This window comes from Drosophila pseudoobscura, chromosome 3, assembly GCF_009870125.1.
Source record: "Drosophila pseudoobscura strain MV-25-SWS-2005 chromosome 3, UCI_Dpse_MV25, whole genome shotgun sequence".
NCBI classification, from domain to species: domain Eukaryota; kingdom Metazoa; phylum Arthropoda; class Insecta; order Diptera; family Drosophilidae; genus Drosophila; species Drosophila pseudoobscura.
The window spans coordinates 6,033,519-6,054,915 of NC_046680.1; the positions used below are offsets into that span (position 1 = coordinate 6,033,519).

At 45.5% G+C, this 21,397-nt stretch overlaps 1 protein-coding gene and 1 long non-coding RNA gene across 4 annotated transcripts in view; one reads left to right on the plus strand and one right to left on the minus strand.

The window, feature by feature from the left end:
* The window catches only part of mtt (mangetout), a 54,557-nt gene that overhangs the window by 12,719 nt on the left and 20,441 nt on the right, over positions 1-21,397 (minus strand). Inside the window, exon 2 of one of the 2 annotated variants that reach the window (XM_002138197.3) lies at positions 2,031-3,294. The exons of the other annotated variant lie outside the window; for it this stretch is intronic. Coding sequence (XP_002138233.3) covers positions 2,031-3,021 — 991 coding nt within the window. The 5' untranslated portion in view covers positions 3,022-3,294. The remainder of the gene's footprint in view (positions 1-2,030; positions 3,295-21,397) is intronic. 2 annotated transcript variants of the gene reach the window in all.
* LOC117183571 (uncharacterized) lies at positions 937-1,580 on the plus strand. 2 transcript variants are annotated; one of them, XR_004468682.1, is made up of 2 exons: positions 937-1,197; positions 1,388-1,580. It is a non-coding gene; the product is annotated as an uncharacterized lncRNA (long non-coding RNA). The 2 variants fall into 2 exon arrangements; XR_004468683.1 differs by having other exon boundaries at positions 944-1,183.

The window sequence follows — 21,397 nt, forward strand, 5'->3', positions numbered from 1 at the left end:
TATAATATCGAAGTTATAATTACTTTTATGGCTTCATTAATACTGAGAAAAGTTACAACTGAATTTTGAAATGGAAAAGTTTTTTGGCCATGTGGACGGCCAGTTTTGTGTTTAAATTAATTAAACTCTCTCCTGTCCCAAAATATTTGATGTCGAAACAGCACTTACGGCTACATGGTGTATGGTATCTGTATCTGATGGCTAGTTATGCGCACAATGGCTAGTATATAAACAACTGCATATGCATGCCTAATTAATGCCACTCTAACTGTCTAGTTTGCTTTAGTGCTTTGGCGCTTTTGTTTTTGTTCTATTTCAATATTTGCCTGGCTATTCATTGATATCCGCTGGCTATGAATGTTAGCATTGTTCTGCATGATAAATCCCGTTTGAATGCCGGAAATAATGGCTGACGTTCAATGGTGGCCATATGTTTGATGGCAATTTGTATCGCTTTTGTGGGTTTTGTATTTTTCTGCTGTCAATTCCAGGGGAATTAAACGATTGATGGATGTTGTTGAAGGCCATGCAAATAGGGCTATACCTAATGTTGAAACCAGATAAGTACGTGTACATAAAATATACGCACCACTATTTCCCGCACTTAAATTTTTGGCTAAAACTGCCACCCATTTGCACTGCTTTTGACCAATTTATATGCCCCACTGACCACAATTTAGGTGGCGTAGTGGCACGCCCGCAAGTGCGAGAAGTAGCGTCTGCTGCCGCCAGCTCTTAAATACAAATTAATTAACTCTGTGGGCTGTGGGGCACTCACTCGATGCCTAACTAGATTATTATTAACCAGAATGCTCGTACAGTGCCTGGACGGTGGGCGGTGGGGAGGCGCAAAGGACAATGGGGGGTATAGTGGGGCGTACAAGCTGCTCAGAGATAGAGAGAGAGAGAGATGCTCTCATAGTTTACGGCCTGCCTAATCCTGTCAATATAATTCAGTGACTTGGAAAATTATATTTTTCATACGTCACACACAACAGCAGACGGAGATGGATACAGAAAGAGGGCGCGTGAGAGCGGGACGGGAACAGCAGTGTGGCACGTCGCTCGAATAAATCCTTGCCGCGCAAATAAATAATGAAATTATGGAGATTAGAAAGTGTTCCAGGACGATGACAAGGATGCCGCCGCTCCCTTCTGTGCTCAATTGATTATGGATCGTTGAGTGTGTACATCTGAGTGGGTGTTTGTCTATCTGTGTGTTTGTGTGTGTGTGTATGTGTGTAGATGTTGCCTCGCGCCTCTTTGTTTGCACCGATAAAAGTAATAAGCGGCTCTTTATATACCATCTTCCTTCGCTCTCTAACTCCCCAACGCACTTGAACACACACTCTAACCATTTGTCTCTCTTTCTCTCTACTTCTACCAGACTCTCGCCATCTCCGTCGCACTGCTTTGTGGCACAAACCCCAATAAGCCGAGAGCCGTTTTGTCTTTGGGGAATTATGCATATTTAGTTAGCAAGAGCTCGTTTCGTTTCTTCAGCCGCTTCCCGCTGAGCGAAAGCCACATAATTTATTTATTAATTTAGTTTATTAATAAAATCTTTGACGCTAGCTTAAGGAACGAACAGGCCATCTCCAGCCATCCAATACAGTTGGAAATTGATTGATATGCAACGATGGCAGATGAATGAAAGATGGAATGAAGGGAAAATCCAGCAGCGCCATGGGGCTACTGCGAGTATTTCATTTGGTTGCTGAAAGTGGAATGAAATATTGTAAAAACTACATTGGGTTAACCAGTGCCCCGAGTTGGGTTTATGTAAATGTACCAAAACTTTTGCATTTTTAGCCACATTAACCGAACTGCAACTGCAACTGAAACTGAACGAAAAACTGTAAACGCAAATGCAAACAATGAAATCAGCATAAGCCCAATGTCAGAGCCACACAAAGTGGGGGTAAAAGGACATACACACACACACACACGGAGTAATTTGCATATAAATTTGCGAGAAGCGAGCTTCGCATGTGGCCTCCCGGTGGCTGAAATTTGCTGCTGCTGCTTACCTTTGATAAAATCCACAGCCATCTCCAGGCCATACGAGTCCTTATCGCAGTCGTCCAGGAGATGAGCCCCCAACGTGATGTTGGGCAGCAGCTGGGCTTTGTTGATGCTGTCTATGGTAAAGAGCATGGCCTCGAGCGCCTGGATGCCTCCCTGGGGCATGATCGGGCCGCAGGTGATGCTGTCCTCGCGCGAGTGGACCATCATCAGGCCACCCAATATCAGATCCCCCTCGATCAGGGCTTCGCGCTTCACCGGCCAGTGGCGCTGCGGCTGGACGGCGTGCAGGCGATCGTTCAGGAAACTCACGGAGTCTGGCAGGGAGCGCATGTACTTGCCACTCCCGTCCACCGCCAGTTGTAGGGGCAGTAGCAAGTTGTTGGTGTTCTTGAGCGGCAAATGGCGGCCACGATGCCGTCCGGACCGGGGAGCGGCCATTTCAATGTTGCCATGGCGCTGGTACTCTTCCACATCGAATTGATCATAGAGATGGTCGTCGCTGAGACGCCGATTGTGTGGCTCTGACTGTGACGTGTCCAGTTCCACCGTTTGTGGCTCATCATTCACATAATCCGGGGCTTGCAGGTGCCTGCTGCTCCACTGCCTCCATTGTCGCCAGTGTTTGCCCAACTGCTGTTGGTGCTTCTCTAATTCCAGGGCATCGTAGTGACTCTGTCTGCTGTGTATCCGACTGTGTTTGCTGCGATGATTCTGTTCGTGCTGGTGTGGGCGCTGATGATGATGTTGATGATGATGATGATGCTGGGCCGGATACGAATCAGGATGGTGCTGATGATGGCGTCGCACTCTGCTTCTGGGTGTCGCCTGAATCCTCTGCTCCTGCCCCTCCGCCTTCTCCTGCCCCTCCGCCTTCTCCTCTATGTCGCCAATCACCTCACTCTCGGCCCGCAGTGGATGCCACGCGGAGAGCACCACCACGAACAGAAAAACAGAAATTCGTACGAGCCATTTGCTGCTGCAATCCACTCTCATGTTGTCATTAGCTTTGGTCCTTAACCTCTCTTTCTCTTTCTCTATCTCTCTCCCGTTTTCTATATTGCTGTATATATTTTGTGCACTGAATTATCGGACTTTATTTTGATATGCATGAATTTCGGTTCGTAAAATTCCGATATTGCTCACAGTTCGATGGCTGCTGTTCATCCTCCTGATATGCGGCACACATTTTGAATGTGGTTGTGGCTTTCGGTTGCTTCGGTCTCTCACATTTTATGGATACTTTTTACGCTTTATCATTTTTAATAACTGCATATGGAAACGAAAACGAAAACGATTTATGTTTTCCACGATTTTAATTGACAAAATTGAGGTTTCACCTTCGTGATTTTCCGCACAAAATCAACTTCATGCAATCCATTTGTTTTTGATTCGTTTAAATATTTCAATCGGAATTAAAGCGTTTTTTTTGTAAAGCGCTTTATATTCATTTGTGCTCTCACTATTTCTCATATTTATTCATTAATAAATACGTGTACATTTATTACTTAATGTTAGTTTTACACATTTTCTGGCTTTGTTTAATGTCACAGTAAATAATTCCAAGTCATGCATAATTTGACCATTTTCCAGTTAGGTTTTCATTAAAATTTTACAAAAATTGTTTCGTAATCAGACCAAAATTTTAATGCCAGAAAAAATGTAAAGCCTCCAAAGGGTCCATGGGCTTAAAACTGTCAAGCTACACCCCCACCGCTCCCGATTTAGGGTAGCAGTGGGCGTGGCCCTTGGGCATTTGCCCATAAAAATGATTGCCCTGAGGTAAATTAAATTTGCATAAAATTTTGTATGCCACCGCCGCAAAGAGTCGGCGCGCCGGCGGCTGAAAGGAAAAAGAACTGCAAGAAATCCTTTGCTTTGGAGGGGGAACGGGCGGCAAAATGAAGGGAAAACGCAAAGTAACGTAAAATGGGAACCCTGCAAAACCGTAATTAATCAAATTGTTGGCGCCGTAATGAGCTTGTCGGCCTGTCCCCCCATCCCCAGCGGCTGCTTTGTATCCCTGTCATAGCCCCCCCTGAACCACTCTACCCAGTGCCCTCAGAGGCACCGCGAACTAATCAACAAACGCGTTAACGCCACTTTAGACATGGCCTGCAGTTCGAGTTTGCGGAATTACTTATCATCAGCGTAATCAGCGGCATTATCCGCCACCAGCAGCAGCGACAGCAGCAGCGACGACGCCAAAAGGTAACACGAGGGGGTCCGTCACATTCAGGGCTTGCAGCAGCATTGGGGCCAGAGGCTGCGGGCCTCTGGGTGGTGTGGGCAGGGACACCTCTAATAATGAGATTGCCTTAAACAAATGGTGTTCTCCCTTTTTATTGCGCTTAATAGACACCGGAGGCAGCTTACACGCTCGTAATTTATTTTGATTACATTTCTCGTCAGGCTCTGTCAGTGATTGTCTCGCTCTGACTCTCTGTTTCTCAGTTGTGTGCTGTCTGTCTCTCTCCCCCGGGCTCGTCCTGGTTTGGGTATTACAATAAAGTCAAGCTGTTTGTTTTGTTTACTACAAAAGTAGATCAGACACTTTTGAGAGCTAAGCTCTAAATAGAGCATGGAAAACCTTTGATATTCCTGGGGAATCATCAAAGAAAAGCGATGGCCTGATAGTGAGTAGATACATCTATCGATTGTGTATCCTACTAATTATCATGGCAATATCTAATGTTACGCCTCACGTATTTGGGTCTTAAGAGCCACTCTCCACTCTCCTTACTTTAGTCAAGACCCTCCTGCTGTATTTTTGTACATCTTTTGCATAACAAAGTCTGTCACTGACACTCGCCTCAATGTGTTTTTATTGGACTCTACTGTTGTGTACACGCCATGTTACGGAATATTCCCATCCATTGGATCCCATCCACGACATCCACCCATCTCATCCCATTTGATTCCGCTTTGTCATTGTCTTATTTTGCATTTTCTGTGGGGGGGAGAAGAGACTTTGATTTGATTGAGCATTTTGTTCGTTTTCCCTGTCCTTTTTTCGCTGATTTGAATTTTCTACTGTTCCATGTTTTCCTTTTTTTTTTTGGTTTGTTTGGGCCCAGACGTTGAAATATTGTCCTGCTGAAATGCTGTGTATTGCTGGCTGAAATGGCTTTAAAAGCGGCAGAATTTCCGACTACAGAAGATATCAATTTGTTTGCTTCTTTTTCTCCTCTTTCCAGCTTCCGCTGCAATGTTGCGCAAATTGATTTCCATCGATAAGATTTACACTCGCATAAAATTGACAATTTCAGAGACTGTCGACTGGATACGGGATACGGGACACGGTACACGGGAGTATACGCAGAAGGACAGTTGCTAGCAATTCCCGCATTGCGTACTCATAAAGTACGGTATGGACTATGAGTATATTAAAATACTCAGCTGTGTGAAAACAAAATAAACAGAGCCGCCATCCTGATGCATTCACTTCTCGATGGCCATTCAGAGGAAATCAACGACTGGGCCATTAACGTGCAGGATGCACACGACCGAGCCTGTGCAGGGAATTCTTTTTGCCATTTTCAACAGCATTCACGAATTGAGTTTCCTTGTAATTCCTCAAAAGGAAATGCTACTTGCACACAGCAAATATGTTGAGTGGTTTGTTTCAGATGCATACAATATATCCACTTTTAATTATCATTCAGCTCACAAACGGAGAATACAATATAATGATTGGGAAGTGTGTCCTCGATAGCGGCCAAACTGGGACTGTGGGACCTTTTCAGACTGTACATTTCTAAAGCTTTTCTTCCGCCCACTTCTCGCATTTCTCGCATTTCACATTCCATTTACAGAGATTTTTCCTGACATCTGGAAAGTATGTGGCGACACCCAAATGTGACATTTACATGTGTGCCAGCCACAAACAATAAAGCAAATTTGAAAAATTCACATCAAATAAGATTCAATCAACTGCCTGCCCCTGTATGTGGCATGTAGCCCGCATTCAGAGGGCTTCAGCCTGAGAGCTTGGGCTGCAGCTAATGTCCTGGCCCCCGCTCCCGACTCTCCTAGATTACGCGTCGCCTTCAATTTTCTGGCGCAAAAAATCAGAATTAATAGCAGGGCCCTCTGCTCATGGAGCGGGGGAGCCCTAAAAATGCTACACAAAAAAATGAATAAATCGGAAGAGTAGAAAAACTGCGCGACATCCATACACACATACATATATGCAAATGGGTTCACCAACAGATGTGGGTGGGTGGGTGTATGTGTGATAAATTTCGTTGACATGACAGAAACACAGGGAGGTGACAGCCGCCGCGCAGGTAATCTGTAGCTTTCAAATTTCACGTGTACTTGAGGAGCACCTGCTCCTTTGAGTTTTTGACAGTTGTGCGAGAATATATTTTTAATTTGATTATCGTACAAACGGGCAATAAGATCCAGACAGGCGTGGAGGAACTCAGATTTATGACGAACCGAAGGCTAAGTCAACAATAACTTCGAGCATAGAAGCAGAGCGGCGAAACTTAGTCACATTTTGGTATTCGCCTCACAAAGCAATCAGCTCGAGCAATTTGAATGGGTTTTTCTCGGCTTCGGTATGCTCTGATGTGTCTGCTCTCCTGCCTCGTGCCTCCTGCCACCGGCCTCCTGTATCGGGGGGCTTGTTTGTCTGCGTGCCTTAGATAGGATTATTAGGCAGACCTTCTGCACGGGGCCCCCAGGGGCTGAGCGCGTCAAACACATGAAATCAATTACATTTCTCCATTGTAGGCGGCTCGGCAGGCAGGCAGGACCCTACTCACAGGCCAAAGAATGCCCTTTGTTTAATGGTTCGTCGGGCGTAAGACTCGGAGGCTTTTTGCTTACTTTTGTACCGGGGCGAAATCTCAGGTATTTGGTGGCTAATAAAGTTTGCCTTAAAGTATTTCGAGATGGAAGTTTCTGCGGCAAAGTTTGGGCATATTTGTTTTTTGAATATTAGTTTGCCCGAAGCGTGCAGGGCAGGCCCATTCATGTTTGCTTAGTTCAGCTCTCTGGCGGATCAGAGTCAAGGGTCTACAGACACGTGAAGCTGCCTGCCACTGCCACTGCCACTGCCACTGCCACAGGCACTGCCACTCTATCGCAAGGCAATTTCTATGCCCTATGCTCGTATCAATATTTTGTGGTTTTTATTGTTATTTGCGGATGCTTTTTATGTATTTACGGACCCTAATGGAAATGAGTGTGGCAGAAGGAAGAGGAGAAAGAGGACGTTGCCTGGGTTGCAAATTAAAGGTACGGTTACTGCAGCGTAATATTGTAGATACATCAATTAATGTCCACCGGATTAAGGCAACATTTCAATTGAAGCGAATCAAGTGAAGTGTGAATGTCCATTCATTCAATCCACACACACAGAAGCCGCCGGTTAATGAATAAAACGCAGAACAAACGCAGTCGAAAATAATGTTATTTTAAAGCGAATTTAATTAACCGTCGATTGAAAAGTGCAATTAAATTATAATAAAAGGCAATCAAATGGCAATAAAGGTATCAGAGCAGCGGCAGTGTCAATCAAATATACAATTATCATGCCACGCCACACACTCACTAGCGAGCGGATAGCAGAATAGTGGCAGGTGTGAGAGGAGGGGAAACGGCAGGAATTAAAAGCAGGAAGAGAAAAGGCGGAAGGTTAAAGCAAAACCGATGACAGGAAATCGACAGGCGACGCCATGTAGCAATTTAGCAGCAAATTGTTTCCTTTCACATGGCAGCTGCAGGCGATCCTCAAGCTCAATCAAGTGCCGTGCAGTCCAGTGTTCTAGCATGGGGCCTGTTCAATGGAAGCGGGGAATCGAGCGGGAAAAACGCCACAAGAATGAGATGCTTCCACTGAGTGCCACCTGGCCATCCGGCGACGGAATTGACCGACAGAATGTTAATTGAATGTCCTCCGCGGAAGATACAATATCTTCCTGCTTTCAGGTGTAATTAAGTTTTGCATGCCACATAAACGAATTAGCCAGACTTTGTTTTCACTGGGCACTAAAATGTTTCATAATTAACTTTTGTGTGCCGCCCTCGCCACGGGTCACCTCCGACCGGCTGGCATGTCGCGGCACCATTTATCCGGGAAAAGTTCAAGCTACGCACACAATAATCCCCATACCTAAGGGGGCACTGTGTTCTAGTCAGACGGGGACTCCAAGGGTCTATCTGTGGCGTTGACCGCACCCTTGGCCCAGGTCGAGAGCCGAAGGCTGCATATGAGAGCTGAATTATTGATGCCGTGGCCGAGCAATGGCCACGAGTATCCCCTATTTAGCATGGAGCACTCTTTTGTGTTTCACTATAAAATCCGATGTGTACGCTGCCATTTGGTTATTTGGTTAATTGAATTCCGTTCGGTCCTCCGTTTGGCCCTAATGGAATATTGCCCCAAAAGTATTTGTGGCATTTTATTGGTTTGTTTCGTTTGTGAGCCGAGTAAACAGAGTATGAAAAGTATTACCATGAATATTTCAATGACGAAGGGGAATGGAATTCGTAGGAATCCCATATCCCATATTCCACTCTCCTCCCCTCCCTCTCACTCTCCTCTTTGACTAACTGCATGAATCTGGGCCAAGATGCACAGCACTTTTTTTTAGCAGGGCACCTGTAAGTCATAATCCTGGCTACTGACATTCGCAAGTCTGTGCCCCACGAGCACCAGGAGCTCAGACCCCTAGCTGCCAATTTCTCCATCTGTGCTTATCAGAGGGCTTCAGACTGCTCTTTTCTGCTGTGTTTGCTGTAAGTAATCCACATATTTCATATTTACTTGCCACTTGCCAGCGAGCACAGGTGGAGGGCTGAGTGGTTGGGTGCCCCAATATCGGTAAACACCCAGAAATGCCAGCAGGGGCGGCTATCCCCAGAAACTACATATTGGTTGACGGGTCACGATGAAATCTGATGAAACCGACGAGGAGTGCCTGGCTATGCACTCATTTGAATTGACATTCATTCGCTAAATATTTCTATGCAAATATTCAACAAAGCACGAGTATTCCAAGTATTTGAGAATACTTCAGCTCTTATTGTCCTGTTGAAAAATGTTGCATGCATATATCTTGAGCGACAAACAGACAGAAGATGACTACGACTCTCTGCACACGTTAAAGCTATAAAAACATAAAATAGAAATATAAATATAAATAGAAATGCTGACAAAGAATCAAAACACAATTGCTTGATGCTTGTTACGCTCTCTGAATGCCGCCGGCATTCTATGACATTTTTATGAACTTGGCCAAACGAAATGGACAGCATGCAAAGTAGCAGCGCAGGACAGCACGACAGACACCCAGCAAGGATACTCTACTCGACGAGTGTACTAAAACTAGTATATTTTCATGGCGGGGTGGCGCCTCGCTGCTCTCGGTGCTCAGTTTCCAGAGTCCATTTGGCGGAAATTACAACATTGCAAACTGACGGCTGTGTGCAGTGTTAATTAAACCACACATGCACTCCGATCTCCCATCTCGCATGTCCACACATAAATCACACACCAAATTTGAAATTTAACGGCCCGGGGCATGCAGCAGCACCCCCAGATGGAGGAGAATGGATTGCCGGTATCGGTGAAAAGTTGCACGGAATGCAAATTGAAAACTGCAGCAAAATGGTGCTAACAATGGCTCATACTCGAGCAGAGTCAAGTGTGCCGACCACAAAGCGAAAGCGAAAGCGAAAGCCAAAGCCAAAGCCTTTAGTGGACTTCTTCAAGGGCTTTAAGGTAACGAGGGAGTCAGTGGAGAATCTGGGGCTCATTTAGGCCAAGTAATTGGTGTGTGTGTGGACAAATAATCGCTGATGTACTAAATCGCACACATGGAGCACGAGTCCGCCCAAGTGCCGCTGGGAAAATGATACCTCGAGAGTACCACCAAATGTATCATGCTTTCCGATTAAGTGCTGAGAGCAATACACACCGTTCGGCCCTTCTTCCCCTCTGATACTGTGTATACTTGGCGTAATGCAACGCCTCGGAATGTGCAGCAAACAGCAAATGGGCTTTCCCAGAGCCGATGCTAACCGCTTGGGTGCATCATGCGATGTCCGTCCGTACATGTCCACCGACTGGCATGAATATTTGAAGGGCTCTTTCCACCTGGGTAGCCAGCAGCACGGGGTGTGAATGGCAACACGTGGCCACTCAGGGGCGCCTACAGACTCGAAAGGCCGACAGCAAGCCCCTACGGAATTAGGTGCAAACTGTTGGCGCCTGAGAATGTCGGAACACGCCGTAGAACATCCTGCAGAAGTTATGTTCTGACTGCATATTAAATTCACACACGTAAATGTTGTATTTATTTTTTATGATATGTACATATTACGTATAATTTAACTTTTTACCGCCCTCGTGTCGACTCGTAAATAATTAGAGCTCTGGGCGGAGCCCATTCGGTTCCCCGAATTTCCCGGATTCGAGGACGGTTACAAGACAAGTGACAAGACCAAGACACTTGAGCAAGCAGTCGATGCATTTTTATTATTTTTTTGTGTATAAATAAAATTTAACTTGACTGCTGGCTCAAGAGACGTATGTAAGTGTAACTTTTTGATGCCACGGCTGTAAAATCTTGAATGGCCAAATGCTTGAATATTTGTTCAAACATGCGCGCTTTGTCCGTTCCGTTCTCGCGCTCCTTTCGCCCCTCCCTCCCCTTAAAATCCCATTTAACTTCCAACAATTGAGCTGCTGCCAAATGGCCAAAAGTCTGGTTGTGCTCGGAAAAACAATTTCCCAACGCAAAAACTTCCGCATTTAAAGTTTATTTCACTAATTTTTGATGCGTGCCGTTCCAACTTTCGCTAAACCTCATCATTATGGGTCTTTGCCGAAATTAGTTTCCATCGCAATGGAAGCCGCAAAGTGAATTTAAAGATTCCGCTTAAGGATTGCCATTCCCAAGCAGCTCAGCATCCATTAAGCGAATAAGTTTAATTTTTGGCAAGCCAAGCGAATAAAAAACTTTACAAGATCAAGCCCAAAGTCTGCCAAAAAGGAACCTCATCTCTGTTGGCCATTTTCCGAAGAAAACCTGCCAGAGGAAAACTAATAGTGCCTGCCAAAAGCAAAAGGAAATTGAAAGTGAATCGAAAATGTAGCAATCGTTGGCCACTAGCAAGTGCTGCAAAAAGTATTGACGACAGCTGTTTCCAGGTAAAAAAGTAACCAGCGCAAAGGGATATTACTTTTCTGTCCCTTTTCGAGGGAATTAATTAATAGTATATTAAAAAACAGATCAAGTGAAACCTTCGAGAGTCTGCGTTGGAAAAGTACTGTTCAAAGGTAGGCTCGATTTTGGTTTCTGGTTGAAGAGTGGCAGCTGCCGGGCCGGGCGTGAACAGCCCTGATTGAACCAGGCAATAAGCGTTGTACCTGCGGCTTTGCATGAATGATTTAAATACTCTGATCCAATAGGGTTTCGATTAATTTTCATCGCTTGCCGAAGGGATCTCGAGCATCCATTTAACTTAAGCTGCTTTAAATGCAAAAGTGCCCGGGTTTTGTCGTGGAAACATTTAATATGCATATGGAGGCGGCAAGAGTGCAACAAAATTGCTGTTTTCCTTTTTTTACTCATTTATTTTTTCTGCTTTTTAATTAAAACTCATTTGTGCATTTGTGGGCTGTCATTAAAAGTTATGTGTATGTAGGGGTAGAGGTTCATATGTGCACACGAGTATTTGTGGTACGTGCCACTCGGCATTTCTGTGTCCCGCTTACTCAAAATAAAAACTAAATGCCGTCATAAATGGGGAAACCATTCAGATAACAACCAGCAAGAATGTGAAAAGCAACCTTCTGCGAGGTCCCAGCCGGTATCCGGACTTTGGCAAATCATGCAAACTCATGCTGGTGAAAGTCTTCGAAAGAATATTTAAAGCAGGGCCCGTGTGGTTACTGTGAAACTTTCCGTTCAATACAGTCTCCATCTCTGCTTCGGTTTCTCTCTCTCTCTCTCAAGCTGTCCATGGTCTGGCCAATGGAGATACATTTTGCCAGAATATTTACACAGAGCTGGAGCAGGAGATGGGGAATAAAATCAAAAAGGCAGACGCATAAATATCAATCTATCAAACTGAAGGAAATGTGTTGATGGTCAAGAAAACTCACTCTTTATTCAGGTTTCGGATAGAATTTCATTGACAGACAGAAAGAGGGGGCAGATAAAGGATATACGAAGCAAGGAAGAGATAGGGAGCTAGAAAATGGAATAACTGGTTGCATGTGGGGCGTATGAGTGATTTTTAAAGCAAACACAAAGGGGACAAAAAGTGACAAGCACACGAGAGAACATCACAGCTAGAAACATCGAATATCTTTAAGATTAAATTCGCATTTTGTGGGTATATTGGTGCAATGAAAGCAGAAGTACATTATAGATGTATGGGAGGAGGAGGTTTACCCTACTCGTAATTAAAGTCTGAGATATAAGACAGCAGCTTCTGATGATCCAATCGGATGGGTGTATCGATGAAAGATAAACTTTTATTTGCCAAATTTTAGCCACTGAAGCAGCCATTAAGCGCCAGCATCAGGCAGGAGCCAGCACTGGAACGTGCAACCTGAAGCCTGAAACCTGACAGTCGCTATCAACAGCCAATAAATGAAATCTCATTAAGCTGAAGGCGCCGCAGGAGAGCGCCCGCCAAGTGGTTCGGGAATGGAAATTCTCTGCCACTCTGCCACTGGCACTACGAGCGAAGTAAAATTATAAAATTTCCATTTTATTGACATTCAAAATTGACTGATATGCTGAAGGACGAAGTGGTGGGGTCTGCGGCTGAGTTTAAGTGTCTAAAGCCAACACTAAAGCAAATTTTGTGGCAAGCGAACGTGCGGCAGGAAGCAGAAGTAGCAGCAGCAGAAGCGGGAGAAACAACAGGCAACGAGTCAATCAAGTTCGGAATGAAACAAAAAAAAAAAATGGTTCAATAAAGTCAACACCCCTGGGAAGTGGAGGCGTGGCATGCCCCACAGGCAACCATGGGGCAAGCAGGAGTTGAAGTTCAAACAGAAAAGCGTTGAAAATATTCCCCGGCATCCAAATTACATTATCGGCGCACCCATGGAGCAGAGCAGGAGACAACCAACAACCAACATCAGACAACGTGCCCCAAATGAGTGTGTCCCGAGTGTCGATGGCTGATAACAGCCGGAAGCCAAATACAACAACAGCCACAGTAAAGACAGCGGCAACGGCAACGGCAACGGCAGCAGCAACAGAAGCGGCTCAAAAGACAAAGGCTTTCGGGGAAAACAATATTTGGCGAAAATTTCCAACACAAAAAATAAACGCAGAATAACCAAATTGCCTGCAAAGCCAATTTTTTCTGTAGAGCATACATTAAGTGTAGGTGCGGGTCGGAGGTGCCTCGGAGGTAGGCGAGGCCCGGCCTGATGGGTGACACATAAATTTAGACATTTTCCAGCGTTAGACGTGGGCGGCAGAGGCAGGGGCCGGGGCAGTAGCAGACGGAGGGCAACGCTCACCAATCAATAATTCAAATTGGGTGCCGGGCAAAACAAAAAAAAAAACAAAGAGATTGACAAAGCAACAAAGAACCAAACAGAAAAGCCCAAAATAATAAAGGAAAAGCGTCAATTTATGTACATTGTCCACAAAAACTTTGATGCTTGTCAAATATTTACGATTTTTACAACTTTTCGTTTTTTAAATATGCAAAATCAAAGTTAAATTAAAACTAACAAACAAATAAAAAAAAAACAGATATACATTATGCACCATTGCTGCCGATGCCACAGAGAGGATGAAAAGTCCATTTAAGTTTTTCCACTGGAAAAATATTTACAATTTCCTGAGATTCAACCTTGCTCGATTCGTGTGAAATTAATGAGAAACAAGTCCAAAAGAAACCCATTTGAAACACATTTCTGGTACGAGTAACAGCAAACAGAAGAAAATTTAGATTCGTTACATGGAAATTCGACTGTATTTAGGTCACAGGTAAGGCGATTTTTCCGAGTTTTTTGTTACCATAAAAACGTGTCCATTGTTTTGCTTTTTTTAATAATTTAAAGAGCACTGAAACCTAAATAAAATCTTTCAACATTTTTGAACATGGAGCCATAAATCAAGGCGAGAGGCAACACATGTATGTATTTGTGGTCTGTGGTTTTAGACTCGATGGCTTGGCAAATTTTGATTTATGGCCTGAGAGTGGGGCTCCCACAGAGTGTCATATGGCCCAGTGCTGCTCTTCTGTCCAGCTGCCTGATGGACGGATTCAATTCAGATTTTTTTCGGAATTGGTTCAGGTACCCGTTCACATGACCCCATCAGACTGCCTGCTTGGAAATGTATTGAATTTAAATATTTAGAAAACTTAGTTTCGAACTTTAAGAGGTCCGATGTAGTGGATGCTTGTACTTTACTTTGACTTTAAATAATTGAAGCAGCTGTGAAAATCGATCCACGGAAGGCAACCAATTGACCGCCCGAGGGGTGCAGACGAAGCAGCGGCACGTGTCCCCTTTTCTGTGCAAAGGAGGAAAGCGACGGGCTAAGGACGCTCTTTGGGGCAGCAACATCGTAATATAACAAAAATCAACATCAAAGTCATCGCAGGGAAGGGGAAGCCGGGGAAAGGGGAGAACGAGGGCTTAACTTGTCGCCCATAAAACAAATTGGCATTTTTATTATTATGACAAACAGTCGGGATGTCACCGAGTCGCCGTTCCCCAGTTACCTAACAACACAAGAGTCCCACATATGTGCGAGCATGTGGGTGGCACTTGGGGCTATGCTTATCTTCAGAAGGCAGCTAAAACGCTTTTGATTAGACATCACGAACGAGGCTGACAGCTTCAAGCATCTGCAATAAAAGCGGCAACAATGTTACGCATACGCAACACTCTTCTGTCCCCGTCTCCCGGCCAGCTGCCAGTTGCCACTCCACATCTCTTCTTTTTGGCAGTTTTTAATGAGTTAACAGCAGACACACACTCCAGGCCCCATGGGGACGGGCATGCTCACGCTCAGGCTCGTGCTCATGTTCACGCATTTTGCGGTTGTTCCGGCTAAGAGTGCTGCCAGCATGTTGCAGCGGCGAGTGATGTGAAATGCCATTTTGATGGTGTCGGGGAAATGCCATTTTGATTTTTCAACTTTTATGACAAGCCCGCTCATTGTTCTCGAACAGAACTTGGCGAGTGTTTGGATTTAGTGCATCGTAAAAGGGTTTCTTCTTTCTTTTTTCTTTTTGGGGGCATCCAGAGGCTGCGCAGAAAGTTTTTTGTGGGAAAATTACCCATTAAAGTTTTTCATGCGAAAATAGTCGGCAGCTGGTGAGTGTGAAAATGATTTGGGCTGTGGTCTAGAAACAGCCGAGAATTAATGAGCGCGCAACAAAAAATTCTTTTAAATTTTCCATAAAATTAAAGAAAATTTTCTGTGTATTCTTTTTAAAGGTGACTCTTGCCCAAGAAATTCTTCTTCCTTCAGAAATGCCACAATGCCATGGCCATGGACGCTGCAAAAACTATGCTAAGTAATTTGTTAAGCCCGAGCTGACGGGGAATTCAGGATGTCCTTTGCTGAAGCATAGAGGGGATGAGCAGGGGGTCCCGACCCCAACCCCGACACAGCAATTGAGCTTCTAATTGTCCTTGCTTTCGCGTTGTCGCGTTGATGGCGCATAATTTGCCAGCTCATAAATAAAAATGTCGACGACAAGGAGCAGAGCGGCATCTTGTCCCACGGCATCTGGAGCATTCGGCATTTCCGCTCCCGTTATCCCGCACCAGCAGCCGGCGTTAAATGTAATATTTATTAGCCATCCTGCTGGCCAACTTTGTAAGCCTTTTAAAGGCTTTAAGGTTTACTCACAGCCCAGCCTTACGGCCTAATCGGCTTTCCATGCTAAAGCACGCTCTTTGTCTATGGAGAGGCGGATTCAATGTATTGGAATTAATAAAAAAGGTCCCTGTCCCGGTCTCGGTCCCGGTCCCGGGTCCAAATCTATGCTCGACCTTGAGCCTGCTTACTCCTTACGCTCGGTGGCCAATTTCCGAAATATGGTTCCCTCTTTTTTGTTTGCTTTTAATAGCTCGCAGCGCGGGCTCATAAAAAAATCTCCCGAAACGTAGCCGAAGAGAGCGAGCTGCATAAATATTTTTATTTCTATTTTTACGATACGCCAGATAGCAGGGAAAAGCGACAGCGAAAGTGAAAACGCTGGGAAAACCAACCGAAAACAGACAAAATAGCCAGTCCTGGGTTCGTTCCCCGATGTTTGGCGCGTTTTATGCATACAGCAGCTGCAAATAGTTGCTCTTCTGAAGGCGTTAATGGCCCCGCCCCAAAAACAACCGAGAATTAAAACTCGTTAGACAAAAGCTCTGTGAGGGGCAATAATAAGAACAGTTTATGCCCGGAAAATGTATAATTGCCAGGCAGGGGGGGGCGAAGATCAGGACAGAACCCTTTCACCTCGCCAACTGCTGATTCGGGAACTTGTGACTCCGTGCTGGGTTCAAAGGATAGCCCGAGCGAAAAGGGTCGCCATTTCCGATATCATTGTCAAAATTGTGTCAAAATTCTTTAAGCACATTAAATTGTTACCGAAAAAGCGACCAAACAAACAAAGAGAGGGATTGTTCAGGCAAACATTCCAAAGAAGGCTTTCGCTCTAAAATAACTGGCATGTTTCGCAGGATTTCACCAATGAAAACGTACAGGTCTGGAAGCAGTAAGGAAGTCATACAGAACACATTATAGGAATAGATTATATATGTAGATCACTACGTAGTTATTAAGGTTTATGCAGCAAAATTTTAAAGGGGAATTTTCACTTGGAAGCACTGTCTCCAACATTGTGAAACGCACTGTACCGACACTGTAGATATAACTTTGAAAACGATTTTCGGAATGTGAGACAACAAACAAAAACACGGGGCACAAATGCAAAACGGCAGCAGTTTTCAAGCCATTTGACAGGCCATTTTAATATGGAACCAATAAAAGGAGGAAATATAGAAAACGAGAGAAAAACAGAAAGGGGAAAATCAACGGCAGCAGCTGCATGTGCGTAAATTTTCATTGTGGCATTTGACAGGGTTGGGCCAGGAAAAAGGGTCAAATGTGTCGCACGTTTCCGCCTTTCCCTTTCGGCTGTTGCCTGACTTTGTGCTACTGGTGTTGGTGCTGCTGTTCCTTCCGTGCCTGTGTCCGTGGCCGTGTCTAAGTCCATGTCCCCAAATTGTACTTTATGGCTTAAATACGCCGCAAGGCTGCCAATGTCGGCTTTCGATGTGGAGCCGCAGCGGCGACAAGGTCACAGTAGCAGTCTCCGCAGAGTCCCAGACCAAGCGTGAATTCACTTTTAATAAAAGCTCACGCCGTAAAAGAAAGCAAAGAGTGAAAGCAGTTCGAGTTCCCGCTTGGCTGGGCCTCTCTGATCGCTCTAATTAGGCTTCCAAGAGGAAGTCAAAGCGGCAGCAAAGGGAGGAGCTTTCTTAGTACTCAATGCGAGGCTTTTTAATGTGATTTCGCTTTGCTTTCAATGGAAATCAAAATCGACTTTGCTTTCCTCTGATTGGCGGTCTGATTGAGCCATCAAACTTAAGTTAATGAGCAGCAGATTGAAGAAGATTCAACGTCTCTGCTCCAGCCATATATGCTCTCAAAGGGAAATCAATTGCTGGAATCCCGCAGAGCTCTGCAAAGCACTTTCGCCCTCCAGAGCGCACTGATTGCTTCGCTTGTCTTTGTCCATCAATTGCAGAATGCAGCATTCAGCATGCAGCATGCAACACGAGGAAGAATATATAGTAGCTGCTAACCGAATGAGAAATTTGTAAATTGAATTTTTCAAATTCTTCGCATGAGTTGTGTCTGCCCCACCGCCGTACGCCATAGTACATTTCCCCGCCTGATGCACCATGGAATGCTGCAACTGTCAATGGCAGCCGATTTTCGATTATTCTTAGCAAAAAGATACTTCCGTTTGCAGTTGTCTGCAGAGCTTTTACTCGGAGAATGTGGATGGGGAGTGAATGCTGACGTTCTGGCAATTTGGCAATCCTTTGCGGTTGGCGAGAAGAGTCCTCGAGCTGCCTTTGAAAGCCAATTAATTTACCCCTACGCCGCACTTGACACGCTCGTCAGAGCCCGAACCGAACCACAGACCCCGCTCCATATATATTCAATTAGGCGCCGGCGCAGACGTCTCTAAATATGCATAATCATCGGACGCTTACCCACACAGAGCGCAACACGAGCGTAAATGCCGTTTTGGCAGTCAACCACACACAGAAAGAGATCCCTGACATGAGGCACACAGTGTGTGCCGCAAGGAATGTGGTAAAAGGAGTGGAGTGTCTGTCAGCCAGGCCAACGTTCAGTTAACTGTGGCGGCTAATGGCGTCGGGCGAAAGTGAAAGTAAAAGCCAAGCAGCAGACGCCATAAACATGGCTGTCGAGGGGCAATTAAGGTGGCCAAGCGGAGGCAGGCGGGAGGCGGGAGGCGGGTAGCGGGTAGGTGGTGCTTCTAGAGTGGGAGCTCATTCAGAATCCTTTTACAGAAGGGGGGTTTTCGCATAGTTCCCTCCATCTGCGTCAAGCTACCATCTATGGCAGTTGCTGCTTCTCTACATCGTAGTTTTGGGATGTTCATGCTCTTCGCATAACGTGGCTTAATTATTTTCGCTTAGGGCCACCTCAAAGCCATGCCCCCCCAATGCCATCAGCCACCTGTCATCATATGGTTCCGTTGTTTCTCTCTAGTGTCTGTGTACACGTGTAGACCGCACCACATTCACGGGATAAATGACAACTAACATGGCTTTCAGGTATCCATCCAGGCCACCAGGACCTAGGGTGGATATATATAGATGGAGCCATGGGTGAAGCGAATGGGGAGTGTGTATGGGCAGGTGGATGGGGCCGGGCGCCTAATGACTGTCGTTTGATAATACACATGTTTCGGGTCTGCCGGAGCGGTGGCCAGGTGCAGCGTTGGGCAATATAATTGCCAAAAAATAGCGCCAAACGTGAGTGGGAGCACACACAAAAATGTAATTAAGTTATTATCTCAGTTACTTTGCCGCTGCTCGTCTCGCTTTTGTGGGAGTCTCCGCGGCCGCGGCCTGTGGCTGATTGCGTGTCAGCATCGCATTCGACTCGAATACTCTCGCACATGACACCAGGAGAGGGGCAGGAGAGGAGCGCCATCTGTCAATTGAGAGAAAATTGCAAGCTGTAAAGAATTCGCTTCGTCCTTTGGCTGCACTTAATGAGGACCCCAACCCTCCTCACCCTCACTGTACCTTCTCCCTGCTCCTCTCTGCCCCTCCCCGACTCCAGTCACACATTAAACATTGAAGACCTGACGCCAGCTTAATGCCTTTAAAAGCAGTTTCTTGCTTCAACTTTTAATTTGATTACATGCCACAGACACGCACACTCTCGGGGCGGGCCCCAAACTTCTTCATTGGGGGCAGACGTGCGTGGGTTAGCCAAAAGAAGCAGTACCCCAACATGACGTGCCGTGAGTCCGTGTGCCACATCTTTGTCAGCGGCTGCCGCTACACACAGACACACCACACAGGCAAGCATATTTATACTACGAATATAAACACTAACACAAACATGCAGCATGCCGAGAAGCCAAGAAGCCGACAAATTTATGGGCTGCGTAAATATAAATTTCAATTCTTCCCCTCCTTGGCCCACCTGGGGTCTCTGCACCTTTTTTCCAGGAAGAGGGATAGCTTCAGCTCTATTTTCGGCTTATGCTTGTAGTTTCAGCGTAAATATTGTTCGTACATGGGTTTGGGGCTGCCAGAGAGCAGCTCTCGCCCTCAGACAGACAGAGGGGTGACTGCCAACAACCACTCAGACATTTTCTTACATGCCACGCATGACAGCAGGCCCGAAAGCCCTCGAATTTTTGGGGGAATCTCTGTGAGCTCTAAAAGCTGCTTCCCCCACTAATCGTGCCATCATGCGATGGCTAGTTAGTATTTTTTGAGGATTAGGGGCAAGAGGAGAGGGAAGAGGTTTTTCCGGGAATGTTTTGATATATTCTGTAGATCTAATTGTGTGCACGTTTGCGTTACACATACGCCCTGTGGCGCGGCTGACTACCCAACCCAATCCAACCTGAATACCCAACATCCAGAAAACACCGAAACCAAAGCCAAGAAAAGTTGCGGTTATTCTGTGTTGCAGCAGTGTGAGAAAAGTTGTTAATTATTCATTCGTGTTGTGCAAGCAGACAGCTGCAGGGACTGCAGTGTCCCTAGCTGTTTTTACATCAAGCCTTTGCCCTTAATAAGCACATTTGCCAAGCTGCTGGCAACTGTTTGCTGGAGTGAGGGAAGTGGCTTTTAAGGACATGTGGCTGCAACTGCAAGTATGGGCAATCAATTTCCATCAGAAGGCCAAGAAACAGCCAGCACACACACGAAATGTTGACACCCCCAGAAGAAGAACAACAACAGGAAATGGAAATAGGAAGAGGTGGTAGGGGAAGAGGGGGGGAAAGACAACAAAAACAAAAACAAGCTGACAGACGAAGCAGAATGTTAATGGGAGGCAAATGTGTGGAAATGTCGCATAAATCAAAAGAGCAGCAAAGTACCAGAACCAGTAACCGCACCAGCACCAGTACCAGCACCAGTACCAGTTACCAGCTATTGCATAGCTCTCCATCTGCCTGGCTGCCTCCCTTGCCTTCCTTGCCGCACTTGCCGCCTTTGCGGCCCCTGGCTTCCCCGGCCATGGCTCACAGCCCATTGAGCACATGATATTGTGAATTACAGTCTGCCTCTCCATCTAGAAATATATATACATATATACGTACACACTTACTTCTGTGTGTATTAATATGTATTTGTGTATGTGGAAGATGTGGACGCGTGACTTGCATAACATTTTGCAAAGTAACGCAAATTGAAAAAATCCATTGGCCACTTACTCGTACTGCCCCGTCGCCCCGTCGCTCCTCGCCGCTCGCCCACCTCCCAATCAAATGGCTGCGTGTGTGCCTGACCATAGAGACGTGTTTATGACCACAAAATAATTTGTTGTGCGGGAAATAGGCAAGCTTTGCTACGAAAATTTCCTTTAACCATTTCTCAAAAAATAAATCGCGTTTTTTTTAAAACGTCGTAGAGAGGAAAAACTATGTACATATATTGTTTTTCCTTCACGTTTTCCCATTTTCCTCCCTATTTCGTATGCATACAGTAATTCATGTGATCGTGCACACACGCACACATTTGTCAAAAGGCGGTGCTGCTGCAGGATTCTTTTTGTTTATTGTAGCGACAAAATAATACTGCCCCCTTGCACCCTGTTCGTGCCCCACGTTGTCTCTAGCCAAAATAAGTATGCTA